This window comes from Oncorhynchus clarkii, unplaced genomic scaffold, assembly GCF_045791955.1.
Source record: "Oncorhynchus clarkii lewisi isolate Uvic-CL-2024 unplaced genomic scaffold, UVic_Ocla_1.0 unplaced_contig_4357_pilon_pilon, whole genome shotgun sequence".
NCBI lineage: Eukaryota > Metazoa > Chordata > Actinopteri > Salmoniformes > Salmonidae > Oncorhynchus > Oncorhynchus clarkii.
This window is the reverse complement of record NW_027257924.1, coordinates 44,444-69,974: the sequence shown is the minus strand read 5'-3', so window position 1 is coordinate 69,974 and position 25,531 is coordinate 44,444. Positions and strand designations below refer to the sequence as shown.

At 50.2% G+C, this 25,531-nt stretch overlaps 1 protein-coding gene across 1 annotated transcript in view; it reads right to left on the bottom strand.

Moving 5' to 3' along the window:
- LOC139393659 (CWF19-like protein 1) overlaps window positions 1-25,531 on the bottom strand; it is a 42,788-nt gene that overhangs the window by 2,143 nt on the left and 15,114 nt on the right. The window contains exons 9-13 of the mRNA XM_071142000.1: window positions 24,096-24,285; window positions 23,842-23,921; window positions 23,515-23,724; window positions 21,037-21,156; window positions 2,219-2,316 (exon numbers count right to left, since the gene is read on the bottom strand). Coding sequence (XP_070998101.1) covers window positions 2,219-2,316; window positions 21,037-21,156; window positions 23,515-23,724; window positions 23,842-23,921; window positions 24,096-24,285 — 698 coding nt within the window. The remainder of the gene's footprint in view (window positions 1-2,218; window positions 2,317-21,036; window positions 21,157-23,514; window positions 23,725-23,841; window positions 23,922-24,095; window positions 24,286-25,531) is intronic.

The window sequence follows — 25,531 nt, the reverse complement described above, 5'->3', positions numbered from 1 at the left end:
GCCCTAATCTGTAGATGTCAAGTCTCCCTTATGGCCCTAATCTGTAGATGTCAAGTCTCCCTTATGGCCCTAATCTGTAGATGTCAAGTCTCCCTTATGGCCCTAATCTGTAGATGTCAACTCTCCCTTATGGCCCTAATCTGTAGATGTCAACTCTCCCTTATGGCCCTAATCTGTAGATGTCAACTCTCCCTTATGGCCCTAATCTGTAGATGTCAACTCTCCCTTATGGCCCTAATCTGTAGATGTCAAGTCTCCTTTATGGCTCTAATCTGATATTGGTAGTAGTGTGGTAGATGTCTAGTCTCCCTTCACTGTTGACGTTGAGACTGGTGTTTTGCGAGTACTATTTAATGAAGCTGCCTGTTTCTCAAACTAGATTTGTTATTTTATTTTACCTTTATTTAACTAGGCAAGTCAGTTAAGAACAAATTCTTATTTTCAATGACGGCCTAGGAACTGCCTGTTCAGGGGCAGTACGACCGATTTGAACCTTGTCAGCTTGGGGATTTGAACTTGCAACCAGTGGTTACTAGCCAAACACTCTAACCACTAGGCTACCCTGCCACCGGAGATAGTCTAATGTACTTATACTCTTGCTCAGTTGTGCACCGGGGCCTCCCACTTTCTATTCTGGTTAGAAACAGTTTGCACTGTTCTGTGAAGGGAGTAGTACACAGCATTGTACGAGCTCTTCAGATTCTTGACAATTTCTCGCATGGAATAGCCTTAATTTCTCAGAACAAGAATAGACTGACGAGTTTCAGAAGAAAGTACTTTGTTTCTGGCCATTTTGAGCCTGTAATCAAACCCACATGTTGATGCTCAAGATACTCAACTGCAATTTTCCTAAGTCCCTCTTTGTGGCACCTGACCACACGACTGAACAGTAGTCAAGGTGAGACAAAACTAGGGCCTGTAGGACCTGCCTTGTTGATAGTGTTGTTAAGAAGGTAGAAACTAGGGCCTGTAGGACCTGCCTTGTTGATAGTGTTGTTACGAAGGTAGAGCAGCACTTTAGAATGGACAGACTTCTCCCCATCTTAGCTACATGTTTTGACCATGAAAGTTTACAATCCAGGGTTTAGTCACCTCAACTTGGTCAATTTCCACATGATTTATTATGAGATTTAGTTGAGGTTGAGGGTTTAGTGAGTGTTTTGTTCCAAATACAATGCTTTTAGTTTTAGACATATTTAGGGCTAACTTATTCCTTGCCACCCACTCTGAAACTAACTGCAGCTCTTTGTTGAGTGTTACAGTCATTTCAGTCACTGTAGTAGCTGACGTGTATAGTGTTGAGTGTTGCAGTCATTTCAGTCACTGTAGTAGCTGACGTGTATAGTGTTGAGTGTTGCAGTCATTTCAGTCACTGTAGTAGCTAAAGTGTATAGTGTTGAGTGTTGCAGTCATTTCAGTCACTGTAGTAGCTAAAGTGTATAGTGTTGAGTGTTGCAGTCATTTCAGTCACTGTAGTAGCTAAAGTGTATAGTGTTGAGTGTTGCAGTCATTTCAGTCTCTGTAGTAGCTGACGTGTATAGTGTTGAGTGTTGCAGTCATTTCAGTCTCTGTAGTAGCTGACGTGTATAGTGTTGAGTGTTGCAGTCATTTCAGTCACTGTAGTAGCTAAAGTGTATAGTGTTGAGTGTTGCAGTCATTTCAGTCTCTGTAGTAGCTGACGTGTATAGTGTTGAGTGTTGCAGTCATTTCAGTCACTGTAGTAGCTAAAGTGTATAGTGTTGAGTGTTGCAGTCATTTCAGTCTCTGTAGTAGCTGACGTGTATAGTGTTGAGTGTTGCAGTCATTTCAGTCTCTGTAGTAGCTGACGTGTATAGTGTTGAGTGTTGCAGTCATTTCAGTCACTGTAGTAGCTAAAGTGTATAGTGTTGAGTGTTGCAGTCATTTCAGTCTCTGTAGTAGCTAAAGTGTATAGTGTTGAGTGTTACAGTCATTACAGTCACTGTAGTAGCTGACGTGTATAGTGTTGAGTCATCCGCATATATAGACACTCTGGCTTAACTCAAAGCCAGTGACATGTCGTCAGTAAATATTGAAACAAGGGGCCTAGACAGCTGCCCTGCAGAATTCTTGATTCTACCTGGATTATGTTGGATAGGCTTAAAGAACACCCCCTGTTAGACAGGTAACACTTTATCCTTGAAAGATGCAAATCACTAGTTTTTAGGTTAGATCATATATGGTGTGTGTGTGTATATACCTGCCAAACTGCAGAGGGAAGTTTTTCTGAATGCGGTAGAAGAGTTTCTCTCCAGAGTCCAGCTCTACGTAGAAGTACGGTGTCCCTGGAGGAGCAATCTGATAGAAAAAATATATAATTTATTATAACCAAGAATTATCAGAAAATATGTAAAAGCAACTTAACAGTCATTACAGTTAACGTCTGGGTGGTCCCGGGAATCAAACCCACTATCCTGGTGTTGCAAGCACCATGCTCTACCAAATGGCCTACAGACGACCACAGCATTACCTTTTCTCAGCATTATCATCTCATGGCATTATCATCTCCCCGCATTGCAATGTCCTAGCATTATCATCTCCCAACATTACCATGTCCTAGCATTATCATCTCCCAGCATTACCATATCCTAACATTATCATATCCTAGCATTACCATGCCCTAACATTATCATCTCCCAACATTACCATGTCCTAGCATTATCATCTCCCAGCATTACCATGTCCTAACATTATCATTTCCCAGCATTACCGTGTCCTAGCATTATCATCTCCCAACATTACCATGTCCTGGCATTATCTCCCAACATTACCATGTCATAGCATTATCATCTCCCAGCATTACCATGTCCTAACATTATCATTTCCCAGCATTACCGTGTCCTAGCATTATCATCTCCCAGCATTTCCGTGTCCTAGCATTATCATCTCCTAGCATTGTTACCATCAACTTAAAATGAAATACATGTTTTTAAACTTCAGTTCATCTGAAACATTCCTACAACATGTTCACTCATTAGATGTTGGTTCTCCAATGGAACGTGTTCCCACACATAAATACTGAGGCATTTGAATTGATATGGATTTGATGTTTAAAAATATATACACAGTACAAGTCAAACGTTTAGACACCTCATTCAAGGGTTTTTCTTCATTTGGACTATTTTCTACATTGTAGAGTAGTAGAAGACATCACAACTATTAAAAAAGAAACACATATGGAATCATGTAGTAACCAAAAAAACAAACAAAAAAAGTGTTAAATATATTTTATATTTGATTACCTTCAAATAGCCACCCTTTGCCTTGACAGCTTTGCACACTTGGCATTCTCTCAACCAGCTTCACCTGGAATGCTTTCCCAACAGTCTTGACAGAGGTCCCACATATGCTGAGCACTTGTTGGCTGCTTTTCCTTCACTCTGCGGTCCATCTCAATTGGGTTGAGGTCAGGTGATTTTGGAGGCCAGGTCATCTGATGCAGTACTCCATCACTCTCCTTGGTCAAATAGCTCTTACACAGCCTGGAGGTGTGTTTTGGGTCGTTGTCCTCTTGAAAAACAAATAATAGTCCCACGAAGCAAAAACCAGATGGGATGGAGTACCGCTGCAGAATGCTGTGGTAGCCATGCTGGTTAAGTGTGACTTGAATTCTAAATAAAATCACAGTGTCACAAGCAAAGCACCCCCACACCTCCTCCTCCATGCTTCACGTTGGGAACCACACATGCAGAGATCATCCGTTTGTGGCGAAATCCTGCACGGAGCCTTCACTGTGCGCTGCCACTTTAAGAGAGCATCAGCAGTAAGGAAGGAGGAAATAAAGACAGCTTTTTTAGCTCTTTGGGGAGGAGCTCTTGGGTGGCGCGACAGTTTGATTGTGTGTATGCTGCAGAAGTTTGGTTTATTTTCAGTGTGTGTAGTTTATAAAGTATTTAACTCAATCATCGGTGATTGAAAAATTACATTATACATTTATTATTATTATTACATTTAAATTACATTTATTAGTATTATTGTATGAGGTATTATTGGTGGGGTTACCCCTGTGCTGTGATGTGGGTTTTATAGGGTGTGTATTCTCTTTTCTCTACACTGGCTATCTGGTAAACAGGCTACACTCTAGGAAGTCTCTTCTGCTGATGTGTGTGGGTCTGGTAGTGGTACTCTCTCTATTCTACTCTTTTCCTTTCGGTTAATACCTGCCTGGCGCCCGAACAAAATCTTTATCTTTACCCCTCTCTAATAAATACCGCTACACGTTCACCTGCTCTGCGTCTCACAAAGACACAGCGGTTGTAAGCACAAATCTTAAATTTGGACAAAAGAACAGATTTCCTCCGGTCTAATGTCCACCGCTCGTGTTTCTTGGCCCAAGCAAGTCTCTTCTTATTGGTGTCCTTTAGTAGTGGTTTCTTTGCAGCAATTCAACCACGAAGGCCTGATTCACACAGTCTCCTCTGAACAGTTGATGTTCAGATGTGTCGGTTACTTGAACTCTGTGAAGAATTTATTTGGGCTGCAATCTGAGGCTGGTGACTCTAATGAACTTATACTCTGAGCAGAGGTAACTCTGGGTCTTCCTTTCCTGTGGCGGTCCTCATGAGAGACAGTTAACTCTAATGAACTGATCCTCTGCAGCAGAGGTAACTCTGGGTCTTCCTTTCCTGTGGCGGTCCTCATGAGAGACAGTTAACTCTAATGAACTTATCCTCAGCAGCAGAGGTAACTCTGGGTCTTCCTTTCCTGTGGCGGTCCTCATGAGAGACAGTTAACTCTAATGACCTTATCCTCTGAGCAGAGGTAACTCTGGGTCTTCCTTTCCTGTGGCGGTCCTCATGAGAGACAGGTAACTCTAATGAACTTATCCTCTGAGCAGAGGTAACTCTGGGTCTTCCTTTCCTGTGGCGGTCCTCATGAGAGACAGTTAACTCTAATGAACTGATCCTCTGAGCAGAGGTAACTCTGGGTCTTCCTTTCCTGTGGCGGTCCTCATGAGAGACAGGTAACTCTAATGAACTTATCCTCTGAGCAGAGGTAACTCTGGGTCTTCCTTTCCTGTGGCGGTCCTCATGAGAGACAGTTAACTCTAATGAACTGATCCTCTGAGCAGAGGTAACTCTGGGTCTTCCTTTCCTGTGGCGGTCCTCATGAGAGACAGTTAACTCTAATGAACTGATCCTCTGAGCAGAGGTAACTCTGGGTCTTCCTTTCCTGTGGCGGTCCTCATGAGAGACAGTTAACTCTAATGAACTGATCCTCTGCAGCAGAGGTAACTCTGGGTCTTCCTTTCCTGTGGCGGTCCTCATGAGAGACAGTTAACTCTAATGAACTGATCCTCTGAGCAGAGGTAACTCTGGGTCTTCCTTTCCTGTGGCGGTCCTCATGAGAGACAGTTAACTCTAATGAACTGATCCTCTGAGCAGAGGTAACTCTGGGTCTTCCTTTCCTGTGGCGGTCCTCATGAGAGACAGTTAACTCTAATGAACTGATCCTCTGAGCAGAGGTAACTCTGGGTCTTCCTTTCCTGTGGCGGTCCTCATGAGAGACAGTTAGCTCTAATGAACTGATCCTCTGAGCAGAGGTAACTCTGGGTCTTCCTTTCCTGTGGCGGTCCTCATGAGAGACAGTTAACTCTAATGAACTGATCCTCTGAGCAGAGGTAACTCTGGGTCTTCCTTTCCTGTGGCGGTCCTCATGAGAGACAGTTAACTCTAATGAACTGATCCTCTGAGCAGAGGTAACTCTGGGTCTTCCTTTCCTGTGGCGGTCCTCATGAGAGACAGTTAACTCTAATGAACTGATCCTCTGAGCAGAGGTAACTCTGGGTCTTCCTTTCCTGTGGCGGTCCTCATGAGAGACAGTTAACTCTAATGAACTGATCCTCTGAGCAGAGGTAACTCTGGGTCTTCCTTTCCTGTGGCGGTCCTCATGAGAGACAGGTAACTCTAATGAACTGATCCTCTGAGCAGAGGTAACTCTGGGTCTTCCTTTCCTGTGGCGGTCCTCATGAGAGACAGTTAACTCTAATGAACTGATCCTCTGAGCAGAGGTAACTCTGGGTCTTCCTTTCCTGTGGCGGTCCTCATGAGAGACAGTTAACTCTAATGAACTGATCCTCTGAGCAGAGGTAACTCTGGGTCTTCCTTTCCTGTGGCGGTCCTCATGAGAGACAGTTAACTCTAATGAACTGATCCTCTGAGCAGAGGTAACTCTGGGTCTTCCTTTCCTGTGGCGGTCCTCATGAGAGACAGTTAACTCTAATGAACTGATCCTCTGAGCAGAGGTAACTCTGGGTCTTCCTTTCCTGTGGCGGTCCTCATGAGAGACAGTTAACTCTAATGAACTGATCCTCTGAGCAGAGGTAACTCTGGGTCTTCCTTTCCTGTGGCTGTCATGATGGTTTTTGCGACTGCACTTGAAAAATGTTCAAAGTTCTTGACCTTTTCCCGGATTAATTAACTGACCTTTATGTCTTAAAGTAATGACGGTCGTTTCTCTTTGCTCATTTGAAATGTTCTTGCCAAAATATAGACTCTTTTACCAAATAGGGCTATGTTCTGTATACCACCCCTACCTTGTCACAACACAATTCATTGGCTCAAACGCATTGAGGAAATAAATTCCACAAATGAACATTTAACAAGGCACACCTTTTAATTTAAATGTGTTCCAGGTGACTACCTCGTGAAGCTGGTGAGAGAATGTGTTCCAGGTGACTACCTCGTGAAGCTGGTGGAGAGAAGGTGTTCCAGATGACTACCTCGTGAAGCTGGTGGAGAGAATGTGTTCCAGGTGACTACCTCGTGAAGCTGGTGGAGAGAAGGTGTTCCAGGTGACTACCTCGTGAAGCTGGTGGAGAGAAGGTGTTCCAGATGACTACCCCGTGAAGCTGGTGGAAAGAATGTGTTCCAGGTGACTACCTCGTGAAGCTGGTGGAGAGAAGGTGTTCCAGATGACTACCTCATGAAGCTGGTGGAGAGAATGTGTTCCAGGTGACTACCTCATGAAGCTGGTGGAGAGAAGGTGTTCCAGGTGACTACCTCGTGAAGCTGGTGGAGAGAATGTGTTCCCGGTGACTACCTCGTGAAGCTGGTGGAGAGAAGGTGTTCCAGGTGACTACCTCATGAAGCTGGTGGAGAGAAGGTGTTCCAGGTGACTACCTCGTGAAGCTGGTGGAGAGAAGGTGTTCCAGGTGACTACCTCGTGAAGCTGGTGGAGAGAAGGTGTTCCAGGTGACTACCTCGTGAAGCTGGTGGAGAGAAGGTGTTCCAGATGACTACCTCGTGAAGCTGGTGGAGAGAAGGTGTTCCGGGTGACTACCTCGTGAAGCTGGTGGAGAGAAGGTGTTCCAGATGACTACCTCGTGAAGCTGGTGGAGAGAAGGTGTTCCAGATGACTACCTCATGAAGCTGGTGGAGAGAAGGTGTTCCAAGTGACTACCTCATGAAGCTGGTGGAGAGAAGGTGTTCCAGGTGACTACCTCGTGAAGCTGGTGGAGAGAAGGTGTTCCAGATGACTACCTCGTGAAGCTGGTGGAGAGAAGGTGTTTTAAAGGGTGGCTACTTTGAAGAATCTCAAATATATTTTGATTTGTTTAAACACTTTTTTGGTTTCAACATGATTCCATATGTGTTATTTCATAGTTTTGATGTCTTCATTATTATTCTACAATGAAAAAATAGAAAATAGTAAACATAAAAATAAAATGTAAACTTGAATGACTAGGTGTGTCCAAACCTTGCCTAGTACTGTATATACACACACACAAAGTATTCAGACCATTTGACTTTTTCCACATTTTGTTACAGCCGTTTCCTAAAATGGATTAAAATAGTTTTATTTCCACCTAAAGGTTTTTAGAAATGTATTCAAATGTATTAAAAATAAATAAACTGTCCTCCGAGTGGCACAGCGGTCTAAGGCATCACAGGGTTGCAACATATACATTTAAACATCCACAAGAGTGGAGCGAAAACCCGCAGACACTCAGCCCTCTGTGGGAAGAGTTTGACAGAATGTCCTACTCAGATGGTATCTTCTAACCTTAAATATCAGGAAAGAAACCACTGGTCATATTTTATAGTGTAAGTTTCATCAGCTCAGCTGAACTATAGACCTTCAATGCAGCCAACTGGACGGGTTCCTTTCCACGTCGATACAGTGGGATCCATGTGCTCTGTTGGCCACAGAACTGATCTCTCTGAAGGCCTGCCCGCCTCCCTCCCCTGCCCTGTCTCTCCCAGTCTGGTACAGGTGCCCCCCCCCCTGCCCTGGTCTGCCTCTCCCAGTCTGGTACAGGTGCTCCCCCTCCCTGCCCTGTCACTCCCAGTCTGGTACAGGTGCCCCCCCGCTGCCCTGTCTCTCCCAGTCTGGTACAGGTGTCCCCCCCCGTCTCTCCCAGTCTGGACTGGTGCCCCCCCCCTGCCCTGTCACTCCCAGTCTGGTACAGGTGCTCCCCCTCCCTGCCCTGTCTCTCCCAGTCTGGTACAGGTGTCCCCCCCTTCTCTCCCAGTCTGGACTGGTGCCCCTCCCCCTGCCCCGTCTCTCCCAGTCTGGTACAGGTGCCCCCCTCGGCCCCGTCTCTCCCAGTCTGGTACAGGTGCCCCCCCCCTCCCCCTCCCCCGCCCTGTCTCTCCCAGTCTGGTACAGGTGCTCCCCCTGCCCTGCCTTGTCTCTCCCAGTCTGGTACAGGTGCCCCCCCCGCTGCCCTGTCTCTCCCAGTCTGGTACAGGTGCCCCCCCCTACCCTGGTCTGCCTCTCCCAGTCTGGTACAGGTGCTCCCCCTCCCTGCCGTGTCTCTCCCAGTCTGGTACAGATGTCCCCCCCTTCTCTCCCAGTCTGGACTGGTGCCCCTCCCCCTGCCCCGTCTCTCCCAGTCTGGTACAGGTGCTCCCCCTGCCCTGCCTTGTCTCTCCCAGTCTGGTACAGGTGCCCCCCCCGCTGCCCTGTCTCTCCCAGTCTGGTACAGGTGCCCCCCCCTACCCTGGTCTGCCTCTCCCAGTCTGGTACAGGTGCTCCCCCTCCCTGCCCTGTCTCTCCCAGTCTGGTACAGGTGCTCCCCCTCCCTGCCCTGTCTCTCCCAGTCTGGTACAGATGTCCCCCCCTTCTCTCCCAGTCTGGACTGGTGCCCCTCCCCCTGCCCCGTCTCTCCCAGTCTGGTACAGGTGCCCCCCTCGGCCCCGTCTCTCCCAGTCTGGTACAGGTGCCCCCCCCCCTCCCCCTGCCCTGTCTCTCCCAGTCTGGTACAGGTGCTCCCCCTGCCCTGCCTTGTCTCTCCCAGTCTGGTACAGGTCCCCCCCCGCTGCCCTGTCTCTCCCAGTCTGGTACAGGTGCCCCCCCCTACCCTGGTCTGCCTCTCCCAGTCTGGTACAGGTGCTCCCCCTCCCTGCCCTGTCTCTCCCAGTCTGGTACAGGTGCCCCCCCCAGTCTGGTACAGGTGCCCCCCCCAGTCAGGTACAGGTGTCCCCACCTGCCATGTCTCTCCCAGTCTGGTACTGGTGCCCCCCCCTGCCCCGTCTCTCCCAGTCTGGTACAGGTGCCCCCCCGGCCCCGTCTCTCCCAGTCTGGTACAGGTGCCCCCCCCGCCCCGTCTCTCCCAGTCTGGTACAGGTGCCCCTCCGGCCCCGTCTCTCCCAGTCTGGTACAGGTGCCCCCCCCGCCCCGTCTCTCCCAGTCTGGTACAGGTGCCCCCCCCTGCCCAGTCTCTCCCAGTCTGGTACTGGTGCTCCCCCCAGTCTGGTACAGGTGTGACTGTATATGACTGTTTCTCCCTCGAGTTTTGGGAGAAACCACACTCTTGCTCCGTAAATGCACGTGAGAACTATGCACATTTCTCCCAAACAATATGAGAGAAATCTGACTCCTGCGTTGACATGTCAGGACTGTTCTCTAGGTACTTAACCATGTTAGGACTGTTCTCTAGGTACTTAACCATTCCTGCTCTGACATGTCAGGACTGTTCTCTAGGTACTTAACCATTCCTGCTCTGACATGTCAGGACTGTTCTCTAGGTACTTAACCATTCCTGCTCCTAGACCTTAGTGCTGCTTTTGATACCATCGATCACCACATTATTTTGGAGAGATTGGAAACCCAAATTGGTCTACACGGACAAGTTCTGGCCTAGTTTAGATCTTATCTGTCGGAAAGATATCAGTTTGTCTCTGTGAATGGTTTTTCCTCTGACAAATCAACTGTAAATTTCGGTGTTCCTCAAGGTTCCGTTTTAGGACCACTATTGTTTTCACTATATATTTTACCTCTTTGGGGATGTCATTCAAAAACATAATGTTAACTTTCACTGCTATGCGGATGACACACAGCTGTACATTTCAATGAAACATGGTGAAGCCCCAAAATTGCCCTTGCTAGAAGCAAGCATGTGTTTCAGACATAAGGAAGTGGATGGCTGCAAACTTTCTACTTTTAAATTCGGACAAAACAGAGATGCTTGTTCTAGGTCCCAAGAAACAAAGAGATCTTCTGTTGAATCTGACAATTAATCTTAATGGTTGTACAGTCGTCTCAAATAAAACTGTGAAGGACCTCGGCGTTACTCTGGACCCTGATCTCTCTTTTGAAGAACATATCAAGACCATTTCAAGGACAGCTTTTTTCCATCTACGTAACATTGCAAAAATCAGAAACTTTCTGTCCAAAAATTATGCAGAAAGATTAATCCATGCTTTTGTCACTTCCAGGTTAGACTACTGCAATGCTCTACTTTCGGCTACCCGGATAAAGCACTAAATAAACTTCAGTTAGTGCTAAATACGGCTTCTAGAATCCTGACTAGAACCAAAAAAAATTATCATATTACTCCAGTGCTAGCCTTCCTACACTGGCTTCCTGTCAAAGCAAGGGCTGATTTCAAGGTTTTACTGCTAACCTACAAAGCATTACATGGGCTTGCTCCTACCTATCTCTCTGATTTGGTCCTGCCGTACATACCTACACGTACGCTACGGTCACAAGACGCAGGCCTCCTAATTGTCCCTAGAATTTCTAAGCAAACAGCTGGAGGCAGGGCTTTCTCCTATAGAGCTCCATTATTTTGGAACGGTCTGCCTACCCATGTCAGAGACGCAAACTCGGTCTCAACCTTTAAGTCTTTACTGAAGACTCATCTCTTCAGTGGGTCATATGATTGAGTGTAGTCTGGCCCAGGAGTGGGAAGGTGAACGGAAAGGCTCTGGAGCAACGAACCGCCCTTGCTGTCTCTGCCTGGCCGGTTCCCCTCTTTCTCTGCCTCTAACCCTATTACAGGGGCTGAGTCACTGGCTTACTGGGGCTCTCTCATGCCGTCCCTGGAAGGGGTGCGTCACCTTAGTGTGTTGATTCACTGATGTGGTCCTCCTGTCTGGTTTGGCGCCCCCCCTTGGGTTGTGCCATGGCGGAGATCTTTGTGGGCTATACTCAGCCTTGTCTCAGGATGGTAAGTAGGTGGTTGAAGATATCCCGCTAGTGGTATGGGGGCTGTGCTTTGGCAAAGTGGGTGGGGTTATATCCTTCCTGTTTGGCCCTGTCCGGGGGTGTCCTCAGATGGGGCCACAGTGTCTCCTGACCCCTCCTGTCTCAGCCTCCAGTATTTATGCCGCAGTAGTTTATGTCGGGGGGCTAGGGTCAGTTTGTTATATCTGGAGTACTTCTCCTGTCCTATTCGGTGTCCTGTGTGAATTTAAGTGTGCTTTCTCTAATTCTCTCTTTCTCGGAGGACCTGAGCCCTAGGACCATGCCCCAGGACTACCTGACATGATGACTCCTTGCTGTCCCCAGTCCACCTGGCCGTGCTGCTGCTCCAGTTTCAACTGTTCTGCCTTATTATTATTCGACCATGCTGGTCATTTATGAACATTTGAACATCTTGGCCATGTTCTGTTATAATCTCCACCTGGCACAGCCAGAAGAGGACTGGCCACCCCACATAGCCTGGTTCCTCTCTAGGTTTCTTCCTAGGTTTTGGCCTTTCTAGGGAGTTTTTCCTAGCCACCGTGCTTTTACACCTGCATTGCTTGCTGTTTGGGGTTTTAGGCTGGGTTTCTGTACAGCACTTTGAGATATCAGCTGATGTACGAAGGGCTATATAAATAAATGTGATTTGATTTGATTGTTCTCTAGGTACTTAACCATTCCTGCTCTGACATGTCAGGACTGTTCTCTAGGTACTTAACCATGTCAGGACTGTTCTCTAGGTACTTAACCATTCCTGCTCTGACATGTCAGGACTGTTCTCTAGGTACTTAACCATGTCAGGACTGTTCTCTAGGTACTTAACCATTCCTGATCTGACATATCAGGACTGTTCTCTAGGTACTTAACCATTCCTGCTCTGACATGTCAGGACTGTTCTCTAGGTACTTAACCATGTCAGGACTGTTCTCTAGGTACTTAACCATGTCAGGACTGTTCTCTAGGTACTTAACCATGTCAGGACTGTTCTCTAGGTACTTAACCATTCCTGATCTGACATGTCAGGACTGTTCTCTAGGTACTTAACCATGTCAGGACTGTTCTCTAGGTACTTAACCATGTCAGGACTGTTCTCTAGGTACTTAACCATTCTTGCTCTGACATGTCAGGACTGTTCTCTAGGTACTTAACCATGTCAGGACTGTTCTCTAGGTACTTAACCATGTCAGGACTGTTCTCTAGGTACTTAACCATGTCAGGACTGTCCTCTAGATACTTAACCATTCCTGCTCTGACATGTCAGGACTGTTCTCTAGGTACTTAACCATTCCTGCTCTGACATGTCAGGACTGTCCTCTAGGTACTTAACCATTCCTGCTCTGACATGTCAGGACTGTCCTCTAGGTAATTAACCATGTCAGGACTGTTCTCTAGGTACTTAACCATTCCTGCTCTGACATTTCAGGACTGTTCTCTAGGTACTTAACCATGTCAGGACTGTTCTCTGGGTACTTAACCATTCCTGCTCTGACATGTCAGGACTGTTCTCTAGGTACTTAACCATGTCAGGACTGTTCTCTAGGTACTTAACCATGTCAGGACTGTTCTCTGGGTACTTAACCATTCCTGCTCTGACATGTCAGGACTGTTCTCTAGGTACTTAACCATGTCAGGACTGTTCTCTGGGTACTTAACCATTCCTGCTCTGACATGTCAGGACTGTTCTCTAGGTACTTAACCATGTCAGGACTGTTCTCTAGGTACTTAACCATGTCAAGACTGTTCTCTGGGTACTTACCCTTCTCTGGACTTTACACATCCCCTGAAATCTGTGGCGTTAAAGACTCTGGTGGCTATAGATACTCGTTCAAGTGCTGTCTGTAAATCCTAATGTTAGTCAAGACTTATGTTTTTAACGTCATATGTAATTGGACTGTATGTGTGTTTATAGTTTTGTTTACTGTTGTGTCAGTAAGTTGTTTTTGTCTGAAACGTTGTTCCCCCTGCTGCTATTGGACCAGGTCTCTCTTGGAAAAGAGATGTTATCTCAATGAGAAAAACCTGTATGAATAAAGGTTAACTAATAAATAACACAAACCTACAGCTTGGGGTTCGAACCCAGGCTGTGTTACAACCGACTGTGACAGGGTGTATCCTAGATCTAATAGCTGTATGATATTTAACATGTTGTAGAACACGGTCCAGTATCAGTACCTGTTTGAGGTGTGTGTGTGTGTGTACCTGTTTGAGGTGTGTGTGTGTGTGTACCTGTTTGAGGGCTGTGTGTGTGTGTGTGTGTGTGTGTACCTGTTTGAGGTCAGTGTGTGTGTGTGTGTGTGTACCTGTTTGAGGTCAGTGTGTGTGTGTGTGTGTGTACCTGTTTGAGGTCAGTGTGTGTGTGTGTGTGTGTGTACCTGTTTGAGGTCAGTGTGTGTACCTGTTTGAGGTCAGTGTGTGTGTGTACCTGTTTGAGGTCAGTGTGTGTACCTGTTTGAGGTCAGTGTGTGTGTGTACCTGTTTGAGGTCAGTGTGTGTGTGTACCTGTTTGAGGTCAGTGTGTGTGTGTACCTGTTTGAGGTCAGTGTGTGTACCTGTTTGAGGTCAGTGTGTGTGTGTACCTGTTTGAGGTCAGTGTGTGTGTGTACCTGTTTGAGGTGTGTGTGTGTGTGTACCTGTTTGAGGGCTGTGTGTGTGTGTGTGTGTGTGTGTGTGTGTGTGTGTGTACCTGTTTGAGGTCAGTGTGTGTGTGTGTGTGTGTACCTGTTTGAGGTCAGTGTGTGTGTGTGTGTGTGTACCTGTTTGAGGTCAGTGTGTGTACCTGTTTGAGGTCAGTGTGTGTGTGTACCTGTTTGAGGTCAGTGTGTGTGTGTACCTGTTTGAGGTCAGTGTGTGTGTGTACCTGTTTGAGGTCAGTGTGTGTGTGTACCTGTTTGAGGTCAGTGTGTGTGTGTACCTGTTTGAGGTCAGTGTGTGTGTACCTGTTTGAGGTCAGTGTGTGTACCTGTTTGAGGTCAGTGTGTGTACCTGTTTGAGGTCAGTGTGTGTGTGTACCTGTTTGAGGTCAGTGTGTGTGTGTACCTGTTTGAGGTCAGTGTGTGTGTGTACCTGTTTGAGGTCAGTGTGTGTGTGTACCTGTTTGAGGTCAGTGTGTGTGTGTACCTGTTTGAGGTCAGTGTGTGTGTGTACCTGTTTGAGGTCAGTGTGTGTACCTGTTTGAGGTCAGTGTGTTGGGGTACCTGTTTGAGGTCAGTGTGGGTACCTGTTGGAGGTCAGTGTGTGTACCTGTTTGAGGTCAGTGTGTTGGGGTACCTGTTGGAGGTCAGTGTGTGTGTGTACCTGTTTGAGGTCAGTGTGGGTACCTGTTTGAGGTCAGTGTGGGTACCTGTTTGAGGTCAGTGTGTGTACCTGTTTGAGGTCAGTGTGTGTACCTGTTTGAGGTCAGTGTGTGTACCTGTTTGAGGTCAGTGTGGGTACCTGTTTGAGGTCAGTGTGGGTACCTGTTTGAGGTCAGTGTGGGTACCTGTTTGAGGTCAGTGTGTTGGGGTACCTGTTTGAGGTCAGTGTGTTGGGGTACCTGTTTGAGGTCAGTGTGTTGGGGTACCTGTTTGAGGTCAGTGTGTTGGGGTACCTGTTTGAGGTCAGTGTGTTGGGGTACCTGTTTGAGGTCAGTGTGTTGGGGTACCTGTTTGAGGTCAGTGTGTTGGGGTACCTGTTTGAGGTCAGTGTGTGTACCTGTTTGAGGTCAGTGTGTTGGGGTACCTGTTTGAGGTCAGTGTGTTGGGGTACCTGTTTGTGGTCAGTGTGTGTACCTGTTTGAGGTCAGTGTGTTGGGGTACCTGTTTGTGGTCAGTGTGTGTACCTGTTTGAGGTCAGTGTGTTGGGGTACCTGTTTGAGGTCAGTGTGTTGGGGTACCTGTTTGTGGTCAGTGTGTGTACCTGTTTGAGGTCAGTGTGTTGGGGTACCTGTTTGTGGTCAGTGTGTGTACCTGTTTGAGGTCAGTGTGTTGGGGTACCTGTTTGTGGTCAGTGTGTGTACCTGTTTGTGGTCAGTGTGTGTACCTGTTGGAGGTCAGTGTGTTGGGGTACCTGTTTGTGGTCAGTGTGTGTACCTGTTTGAGGTCAGTGTGTTGGGGTACCTGTTTGTGGTCAGTGTGTGTACCTGTTTGAGGTCAGTGTGTTGGGGTACCTGTTTGTGGTCAGTGTGTGTACCTGTTTGTGGTCAGTGTGTGTACCTGTTGGAGGTCAGTGTGTTGGGGTACCTGTTGGAGGTCAGTGTGTGTACCTGTTGGAGGTCAGTGTGGTGGGGTACCTGTTGGAGGTCAGTGTGTGTACCTGTTGGAGGTCAGTGTGTTGGGGTACCTGTTGGAGGTCAGTGTGTTGGGGTACCTGTTGGAGGTCAGTGTGGTGGGGTACCTGTTGGAGGTCAGTGTGGTGGGGTACCTGTTTGAGGTCAGTGTGGGTACCTGTTTGAGGTCAGTGTGGTGGGGTACCTGTTTGAGGTCAGTGTGTTGGGGTACCTGTTTGAGGTCAGTGTGGTGGGGTACCTGTTTGAGGTCAGTGTGTTGGGGTACCTGTTGGAGGTCAGTGTGGTGGGGTACCTGTTGGAGGTCAGTGTGGGTACCTGTTGGAGGTCAGTGTGTTGGGGTACCTGTTGGAGGTCAGTGTGGTGGGGTACCTGTTGGAGGTCAGTGTGGTGGGGTACCTGTTGGAGGTCAGTGTGGTGGGGTACCTGTTGGAGGTCAGTGTGGTGGGGTACCTGTTGGAGGTCAGTGTGGTGGGGTACCTGTTGGAGGTCAGTGTGGTGGGGTACCTGTTGGAGGTCAGTGTGGTGGGGTACCTGTTGGAGGTCAGTGTGTTGGGGTACCTGTTGGAGGTCAGTGTGGGTACCTGTTGGAGGTCAGTGTGGTGGGGTACCTGTTTGTGGTCAGTGTGTGTACCTGTTTGAGGTCAGTGTGTTGGGGTACCTGTTTGTGGTCAGTGTGTGTACCTGTTTGTGGTCAGTGTGTGTACCTGTTGGAGGTCAGTGTGTTGGGGTACCTGTTGGAGGTCAGTGTGTGTACCTGTTGGAGGTCAGTGTGGTGGGGTACCTGTTGGAGGTCAGTGTGTGTACCTGTTGGAGGTCAGTGTGTTGGGGTACCTGTTGGAGGTCAGTGTGTTGGGGTACCTGTTGGAGGTCAGTGTGTGTACCTGTTTGTGGTCAGTGTGTGTACCTGTTGGAGGTCAGTGTGTTGGGGTACCTGTTTGTGGTCAGTGTGTGTACCTGTTTGAGGTCAGTGTGTTGGGGTACCTGTTTGTGGTCAGTGTGTGTACCTGTTTGAGGTCAGTGTGTTGGGGTACCTGTTTGTGGTCAGTGTGTGTACCTGTTTGTGGTCAGTGTGTGTACCTGTTGGAGGTCAGTGTGTTGGGGTACCTGTTGGAGGTCAGTGTGTGTACCTGTTGGAGGTCAGTGTGGTGGGGTACCTGTTGGAGGTCAGTGTGTGTACCTGTTGGAGGTCAGTGTGTTGGGGTACCTGTTGGAGGTCAGTGTGTTGGGGTACCTGTTGGAGGTCAGTGTGGTGGGGTACCTGTTGGAGGTCAGTGTGGTGGGGTACCTGTTTGAGGTCAGTGTGGGTACCTGTTTGAGGTCAGTGTGGTGGGGTACCTGTTTGAGGTCAGTGTGTTGGGGTACCTGTTTGAGGTCAGTGTGGTGGGGTACCTGTTTGAGGTCAGTGTGTTGGGGTACCTGTTGGAGGTCAGTGTGGTGGGGTACCTGTTGGAGGTCAGTGTGGGTACCTGTTGGAGGTCAGTGTGTTGGGGTACCTGTTGGAGGTCAGTGTGGTGGGGTACCTGTTGGAGGTCAGTGTGGTGGGGTACCTGTTGGAGGTCAGTGTGGTGGGGTACCTGTTGGAGGTCAGTGTGGTGGGGTACCTGTTGGAGGTCAGTGTGGTGGGGTACCTGTTGGAGGTCAGTGTGGTGGGGTACCTGTTGGAGGTCAGTGTGGTGGGGTACCTGTTGGAGGTCAGTGTGTTGGGGTACCTGTTGGAGGTCAGTGTGGGTACCTGTTGGAGGTCAGTGTGGTGGGGTACCTGTTGGAGGTCAGTGTGGGTACCTGTTGGAGGTCAGTGTGGTGGGGTACCTGTTGGAGGTCAGTGTGGTGGGGTACCTGTTGGAGGTCAGTGTGTTGGGGTACCTGTTGGAGGTCAGTGTGTGTACCTGTTGGAGGTCAGTGTGTTGGGGTACCTGTTGGAGGTCAGTGTGGGTACCTGTTGGAGGTCAGTGTGTTGGGGTACCTGTTGGAGGTCAGTGTGGGTACCTGTTTGAGGTCAGTGTGGGTACCTGTTGGAGGTCAGTGTGGTGGGGTACCTGTTGGAGGTCAGTGTGGTGGGGTACCTGTTTGAGGTCAGTGTGGGTACCTGTTGGAGGTCAGTGTGGTGGGGTACCTGTTGGAGGTCAGTGTGGGTACCTGTTGGAGGTCAGTGTGGTGGGGTACCTGTTGGAGGTCAGTGTGGTGGGGTACCTGTTGGAGGTCAGTGTGGTGGGGTACCTGTTGGAGGTCAGTGTGGTGGGGTACCTGTTGGAGGTCAGTGTGGTGGGGTACCTGTTGGAGGTCAGTGTGGTGGGGTACCTGTTGGAGGTCAGTGTGGTGGGGTACCTGTTGGAGGTCAGTGTGTTGGGGTACCTGTTGGAGGTCAGTGTGGGTACCTGTTGGAGGTCAGTGTGGTGGGGTACCTGTTTGTGGTCAGTGTGTGTACCTGTTTGAGGTCAGTGTGTTGGGGTACCTGTTTGTGGTCAGTGTGTGTACCTGTTTGTGGTCAGTGTGTGTACCTGTTGGAGGTCAGTGTGTTGGGGTACCTGTTGGAGGTCAGTGTGTGTACCTGTTGGAGGTCAGTGTGGTGGGGTACCTGTTGGAGGTCAGTGTGTGTACCTGTTGGAGGTCAGTGTGTTGGGGTACCTGTTGGAGGTCAGTGTGTTGGGGTACCTGTTGGAGGTCAGTGTGTGTACCTGTTTGTGGTCAGTGTGTGTACCTGTTGGAGGTCAGTGTGTTGGGGTACCTGTTTGTGGTCAGTGTGTGTACCTGTTTGAGGTCAGTGTGTTGGGGTACCTGTTTGTGGTCAGTGTGTGTACCTGTTTGAGGTCAGTGTGTTGGGGTACCTGTTTGTGGTCAGTGTGTGTACCTGTTTGTGGTCAGTGTGTGTACCTGTTGGAGGTCAGTGTGTTGGGGTACCTGTTGGAGGTCAGTGTGTGTACCTGTTGGAGGTCAGTGTGGTGGGGTACCTGTTGGAGGTCAGTGTGTGTACCTGTTGGAGGTCAGTGTGTTGGGGTACCTGTTGGAGGTCAGTGTGTTGGGGTACCTGTTGGAGGTCAGTGTGGTGGGGTACCTGTTGGAGGTCAGTGTGGTGGGGTACCTGTTTGAGGTCAGTGTGGGTACCTGTTTGAGGTCAGTGTGGTGGGGTACCTGTTTGAGGTCAGTGTGTTGGGGTACCTGTTTGAGGTCAGTGTGGTGGGGTACCTGTTTGAGGTCAGTGTGTTGGGGTACCTGTTGGAGGTCAGTGTGGTGGGGTACCTGTTGGAGGTCAGTGTGGGTACCTGTTGGAGGTCAGTGTGTTGGGGTACCTGTTGGAGGTCAGTGTGGTGGGGTACCTGTTGGAGGTCAGTGTGGTGGGGTACCTGTTGGAGGTCAGTGTGGTGGGGTACCTGTTGGAGGTCAGTGTGGTGGGGTACCTGTTGGAGGTCAGTGTGGTGGGGTACCTGTTGGAGGTCAGTGTGGTGGGGTACCTGTTGGAGGTCAGTGTGGTGGGGTACCTGTTGGAGGTCAGTGTGTTGGGGTACCTGTTGGAGGTCAGTGTGGGTACCTGTTGGAGGTCAGTGTGGTGGGGTACCTGTTGGAGGTCAGTGTGGGTACCTGTTGGAGGTCAGTGTGGTGGGGTACCTGTTGGAGGTCAGTGTGGTGGGGTACCTGTTGGAGGTCAGTGTGTTGGGGTACCTGTTGGAGGTCAGTGTGTGTACCTGTTGGAGGTCAGTGTGTTGGGGTACCTGTTGGAGGTCAGTGTGGGTACCTGTTGGAGGTCAGTGTGTTGGGGTACCTGTTGGAGGTCAGTGTGGGTACCTGTTTGAGGTCAGTGTGGGTACCTGTTGGAGGTCAGTGTGGTGGGGTACCTGTTGGAGGTCAGTGTGGTGGGGTACCTGTTTGAGGTCAGTGTGGGTACCTGTTGGAGGTCAGTGTGGTGGGGTACCTGTTGGAGGTCAGTGTGGGTACCTGTTGGAGGTCAGTGTGGTGGGGTACCTGTTGGAGGTCAGTGTGGTGGGGTACCTGTTGGAGGTCAGTGTGGTGGGGTACCTGTTGGAGGTCAGTGTGGTGGGGTACCTGTTGGAGGTCAGTGTGGTGGGGTACCTGTTGGAGGTCAGTGTGGTGGGGTACCTGTTTGAGGTCAGTGTGGTGGGGTACCTGTTTGAGGTCAGTGTGGTGGGGTACCTGTTTGAGGTCAGTGTGGTGGGGTACCTGTTTGAGGTCAGTGTGGTGGGGTACCTGTTGGAGGTCAGTGTGGTGGGGTACCTGTTTGAGGTCAGTGTGTTGGGGTACCTGTTGGAGGTCAGTGTGGTGGGGTACCTGTTGGAGGTCAGTGTGGGTACCTGTTGGAGGTCAGTGTGGTGGGGTACCTGTTGGAGGTCAGTGTGGTGGGGTACCTGTTGGAGGTCAGTGTGGTGGGGTACCTGTTGGAGGTCAGTGTGGTGGGGTACCTGTTGGAGGTCAGTGTGGTGGGGTACCTGTTGGAGGTCAGTGTGGTGGGGTACCTGTTGGAGGTCAGTGTGGTGGGGTACCTGTTGGAGGTCAGTGTGGTGGGGTACCTGTTGGAGGTCAGTGTGGTGGGGTACCTGTTGGAGGTCAGTGTGGTGGGGTACCTGTTGGAGGTCAGTGTGGTGGGGTACCTGTTGGAGGTCAGTGTGGTGGGGTACCTGTTGGAGGTCAGTGTGGTGGGGTACCTGTTGGAGGTCAGTGTGGTGGGGTACCTGTTGGAGGTCAGTGTGGTGGGGTACCTGTTGGAGGTCAGTGTGGTGGGGTACCTGTTGGAGGTCAGTGTGGTGGGGTACCTGTTGGAGGTCAGTGTGGTGGGGTACCTGTTGGAGGTCAGTGTGGTGGGGTACCTGTTGGAGGTCAGTGTGGTGGGGTACCTGTTGGAGGTCAGTGTGGTGGGGTACCTGTTGGAGGTCAGTGTGGTGGGGTACCTGTTGGAGGTCAGTGTGGTGGGGTACCTGTTGGAGGTCAGTGTGGTGGGGTACCTGTTGGAGGTCAGTGTGGTGGGGTACCTGTTGGAGGTCAGTACCTGTTGGAGGTCAGTGTGGTACCTGTTGGAGGTCAGTGTGGTGGGGTACCTGTTGGAGGTCAGTGTGGTGGGGTACCTGTTGGAGGTCAGTGTGGTGGGGTACCTGTTGGAGGTCAGTGTGGTGGGGTACCTGTTGGAGGTCAGTGTGGTGGGGTACCTGTTGGAGGTCAGTGTGGTGGGGTACCTGTTGGAGGTCAGTGTGGTGGGGTACCTGTTGGAGGTCAGTGTGGTGGGGTACCTGTTGGAGGTCAGTGTGGTGGGGTACCTGTTGGAGGTCAGTGTGGTGGGGTACCTGTTGGAGGTCAGTGTGGTGGGGTACCTGTTGGAGGTCAGTGTGGTGGGGTACCTGTTGGAGGTCAGTGTGGTGGGGTATCTCCATCAGCTCCATGTTCTGTTCCTGCGCCTGCAGCAGGAAGGCTTCTTTAATATCTTCAGTGGTAAACTGATCCTCCGGTACTGGTACTACCTGGGGAGGGACAGGCTGTTACAGGGGCTGTTCTACCTCCCTGGGGAGGGACAGACTGTTACAGGGGCTGTTCTACATACCTGGGGAGGGAGAGACTGTTACAGGGGCTGTTCTACCTCCCTGGGGAGGGACAGGCTGTTACAGGGGCTGTTCTACCTACCTGGGGAGGGACAGGCTGTTACAGGGGCTGTTCTACATACCTGGGGAGGGACAGACTGTTACAGGGGCTGTTCTACATACCTGGGGAGGGACAGGCTGTTACAGGGGCTGTTCTACCTCCCTGGGGAGGGACAGACTGTTACAGGGGCTGTTATAACTCCCTGGGGAGGGACAGACTGTTACAGGGGCTGTTCTACCTCCCTGGGGAGGGACAGACTGTTACAGGGGCTGTTCTACCTCCCTGGGGAGGGACAGACTGTTACAGGGGCTGTTCTACCTACCTGGGGAGGGACAGACTGTTACAGGGGCTGTTCTACCTCCCTGGGGAGGGACAGACTGTTACAGGGGCTGTTCTACCTACCTGGGGAGGGACAGACTGTTACAGGGGCTGTTCTACCTCCCTGGGGAGGGACAGACTGTTACAGGGGGTGTTCTACCTCCCTGGGGAGGGACAGACTGTTACAGGGGCTGTTCTACCTCCCTGGGGATGGACAGACTGTTACAGGGGCTGTTCTACCTCCCTGGGGAGGGACAGACTGTTACAGGGTCTGTTCTACCTCCCTGGGGAGGGACAGACTGTTACAGGGAGTGTTCCACCTCCCTGGGGAGGGACAGACTGTTACAGGGGCTGTTCTACCTACCTGGGGAGGGACAGACTGTTACAGGGAGTGTTCCACCTCCCTGGGGAGGGACAGACTGTTACAGGGAGTGTTCCACCTCCCTGGGGAGGGACAGACTGTTACAGGGAGTGTTCCACCTCCCTGGGGAGGGACAGACTGTTACAGGGAGTGTTCCACCTCCCTGGGGAGGGACAGACTGTTACAGGGAGTGTTCCACCTCCCTGGGGAGGGACAGACTATTACAGGGAGTGTTCCACCTCCCTGGGGAGGGACAGACTGTTACAGGGGGTGTTCTACCTCCCTGGGGAGGGACAGACTGTTACAGGGGCTGTTCTACCTCCCTGGGGAGGGACAGACTGTTACAGGGGGTGTTCTACCTCCCTGGGGAGGGACAGACTGTTACAGGGAGTGTTCCACCTCCCTGGGGAGGGACAGACTGTTACAGGGGGTGTTCTACCTCCCTGGGGAGGGACAGACTGGACAGACTGTTACAGGGGCTGTTCTACCTCCCTGGGGAGGGACAGACTGTTACAGGGGGTGTTCTACCTCCCTGGGGAGGGACAGACTGTTACCCTGGGGAGGGACAGACTGTTACAGGGTCTGTGTTACAGGGTCTACCTCCCTGGGGAGGGACAGACTGTTACAGGGGGTGTTCAGTACCTCCCTGGGGAGGGACAGACTGTTACAGGGGCTGTTCTACCTCCCTGGGGAGGGACAGACTGTTACAGGTTCTGTTCTACCTCCCTGGGGAGGGACAGACTGTTACAGGGTCTGTTCTACCTCCCTGTGGAGGGACAGACTGTTACAGGGTCTGTTCTACCTCCCTGGGGAGGGACAGACTGTTACAGGGGGTGCAAAGGCTTCAGTCCAGTCATCTGGACTAATTAAGCTCTGAATAGCCTATTAGCTGCCCATCTGTCTTCAGTGTTAACTTGAGCCCACTTTCAATTAAGTTTACTCAGCAGGAAATGCAGAATGATTGTCTCATTCTCTATGATCAGCTCATCAGAAAGAGATGAATATATCAAGTTGAAATGAGTGATTATCATGACAACTGATGGGCAGGCTGGCCCTGAGGGGTGAGTGTAGTCTAGTCTACCTGTATCTGGGCAGGCTGGCCCTGAGGGGTGAGTGTAGTCTAGTCTACCTGTATCTGGGCAGGCTGGCCCTGAGGGGTGAGTGTAGTCTAGTCTACCTGTATCTGGGCAGGCTGGCCCTGAGGGGTGAGTGTAGTCTAGTCTACCTGTATCTGGGCAGGCTGGCCCTGAGGGGTGAGTGTAGTCTAGTCTACCTGTATCTGGGCAGGCTGGCCCTGAGGGGTGAGTGTAGTCTAGTCTACCTGTATCTGGGCAGGCTGGCCCTGAGGGGTGAGTGTAGTCTAGTCTACCTGTATCTGGGCAGGCTGGCCCTGAGGGGTGAGTGTAGTCTAGTCTACCTGTATCTGGGCAGGCTGGCCCTGAGGGGTGAGTGTAGTCTAGTCTACCTGTATCTGGGCAGGCTGGCCCTGAGGGGTGAGTGTAGTCTAGTCTACCTGTATCTGGGCAGGCTGGCCCTGAGGGGTGAGTGTAGTCTAGTCTACCTGGATCTGTAGGTGTTGGCTGTGGTAGTTCCTCTCAAACAGAACACAGCGCTGTCCTTTGCTCTTATAGAAGGTCCTGACAGCCATCTTGTATCGGTCCAGTTCTTTAACCACCTCAGAGCTCAGTTCCACTACTGACTGGTAGTGACCAATGGGCAGTACCAACACATGCTGAGGGGTTAGACTGCCCTTAGCAAGGGCCAGGTAGCACTGAGGAAAAATACATCAACACAAAATGGTTAACTGGGGGCTTCAGAGCCCTTTAAAACAGAACAACCACTTTCTACTATCCGTTGTAATACTCAGACTGTGTGTGTGGAAACTCACATGTGTACCAATGCTGATGACCAGGTGTTTCTCTACCTGAGGGCTGGCCAGACAGAACCAACAGGGACCGCTGGGCTGAGCTGAACCAGACACACAGAGAGAGAGAGAGAGACATACATGAGAGGGTGGGAGACGGTGAGGGTGGGAGACGGTGAGGGTGGGAGACGGTGAGGGTGGGAGACGGTGAGGGTGTGTGTATAAGGGTGTGGGAGGGTGTGTGTGTGTGTCTGTGAGAGCGAGGGAGGGAGACTCACGGGGCCTGCGGGGTTGTTTAGGCCTGTCTAGCTCAAAGGGCAGTCTCTGACTCTGCCGGTCTGAATCCCACGGCTGTCCTTGATTCTGCCCGTCTCCGTCTGAGGGCCTCTTCCTACCCCGCCCCCCCTGGCCACGCCCCCCTCCACGCTGCTTCTTCCCCAGGTCAAAGAAGAACTGAGATGCCGGCTCCTGAGAGAGATACACACAGTATACAAAACATTTAAGAACATTTTCCATGACAGACTGACCAGGTGAATCCAGGTGAAAGCTATGATCCCTTATTGATGTCACCTGTTAAATCCACTTCAATCAGTGTAGATGAAGGGGAGGAGACGGGTTGAAGAAGGATTTTTAAGCCTTGAGACAATGGAGACATGGATTGTGTCTGTGTGCCATTCAGAGGGTGAATAGACAAGACAACATGTTGAAGTGTCTGAACGGGTTATGGTAGTAGGTGCCAGGAACACCGGTTTGGGTCAGGAACTGCAACGTTGCTGGGGTTTTCACGCTCAACCGTTTCCTGTGTGTATCAACCATCATCCACCACCTAAAGCACATCCGACGTGACACAACAGTGGGAAGCATTGGAGTCGACATGGGCCAGCATCTCTGTGGAACGCTTTCAACACCTTGTAGTCCACACCCGACGAATTGAGGCTGTTCTGAGGGCTAAAGGGGAGGAGCAACTCAATATGAGGAAGGTGTTCTTAATGTTTTGTCCAGTGTATATTTACCGTCTGCATTGTCAAAGCGGTGTGTGTTTTCAAGGCTATTTTCTGATAATTATTCCTTATTGGAATTTGGCCTTTAGATCATGAGTGTCCTTAAGTCTTGTTTTAAATGTCTATTCAGCCCCACGGTCTGGCTTGATGCTTTGGCACCGGAAGGACGAAACAGGAAGACGATTTAGAGTTGCCCTCTCCTCTGGAGGGGAATGAGATGTGCTGCCGACCTCAAGGTAGAACGTGTTGGTCTTCCCATGTCCGTAAACCTTTTATAGTTGTTGGCCTTCTACTCTACCATGACCAAAAGTATGTGGACACCTGCTCGTCCAAAATCTCATTGCGAAATCATGGGCATTAATATGGAGTAGGTCCCCCCCTTTGCTGCTATAACAGCCTCCACTCTTCTGGGAAGGCTTTCCACTAGATGTTGGAACATTGCTGCTATAACAGCCTCCACTCTTCTGGGAAGGCTTTCCACTAGATGTTGGAACATTGCTGCTATAACAGCCTCCACTCTTCTGGGAAGGCTTTCCACTAGATGTTGGAACATTGCTGTGGGGACTTGCTTCCATTCAGCCACAAGAGCATTTGTGAGGTCGGGCACTGATGTTGGGCGATTAGACCTGGCTCACAGTCGCCATTCCAATTCATCCCAAAGGTGTTTGATGGGGTTGAGGTCAGGGCTCTGACCAGGACAGTCAAGTTCTTCC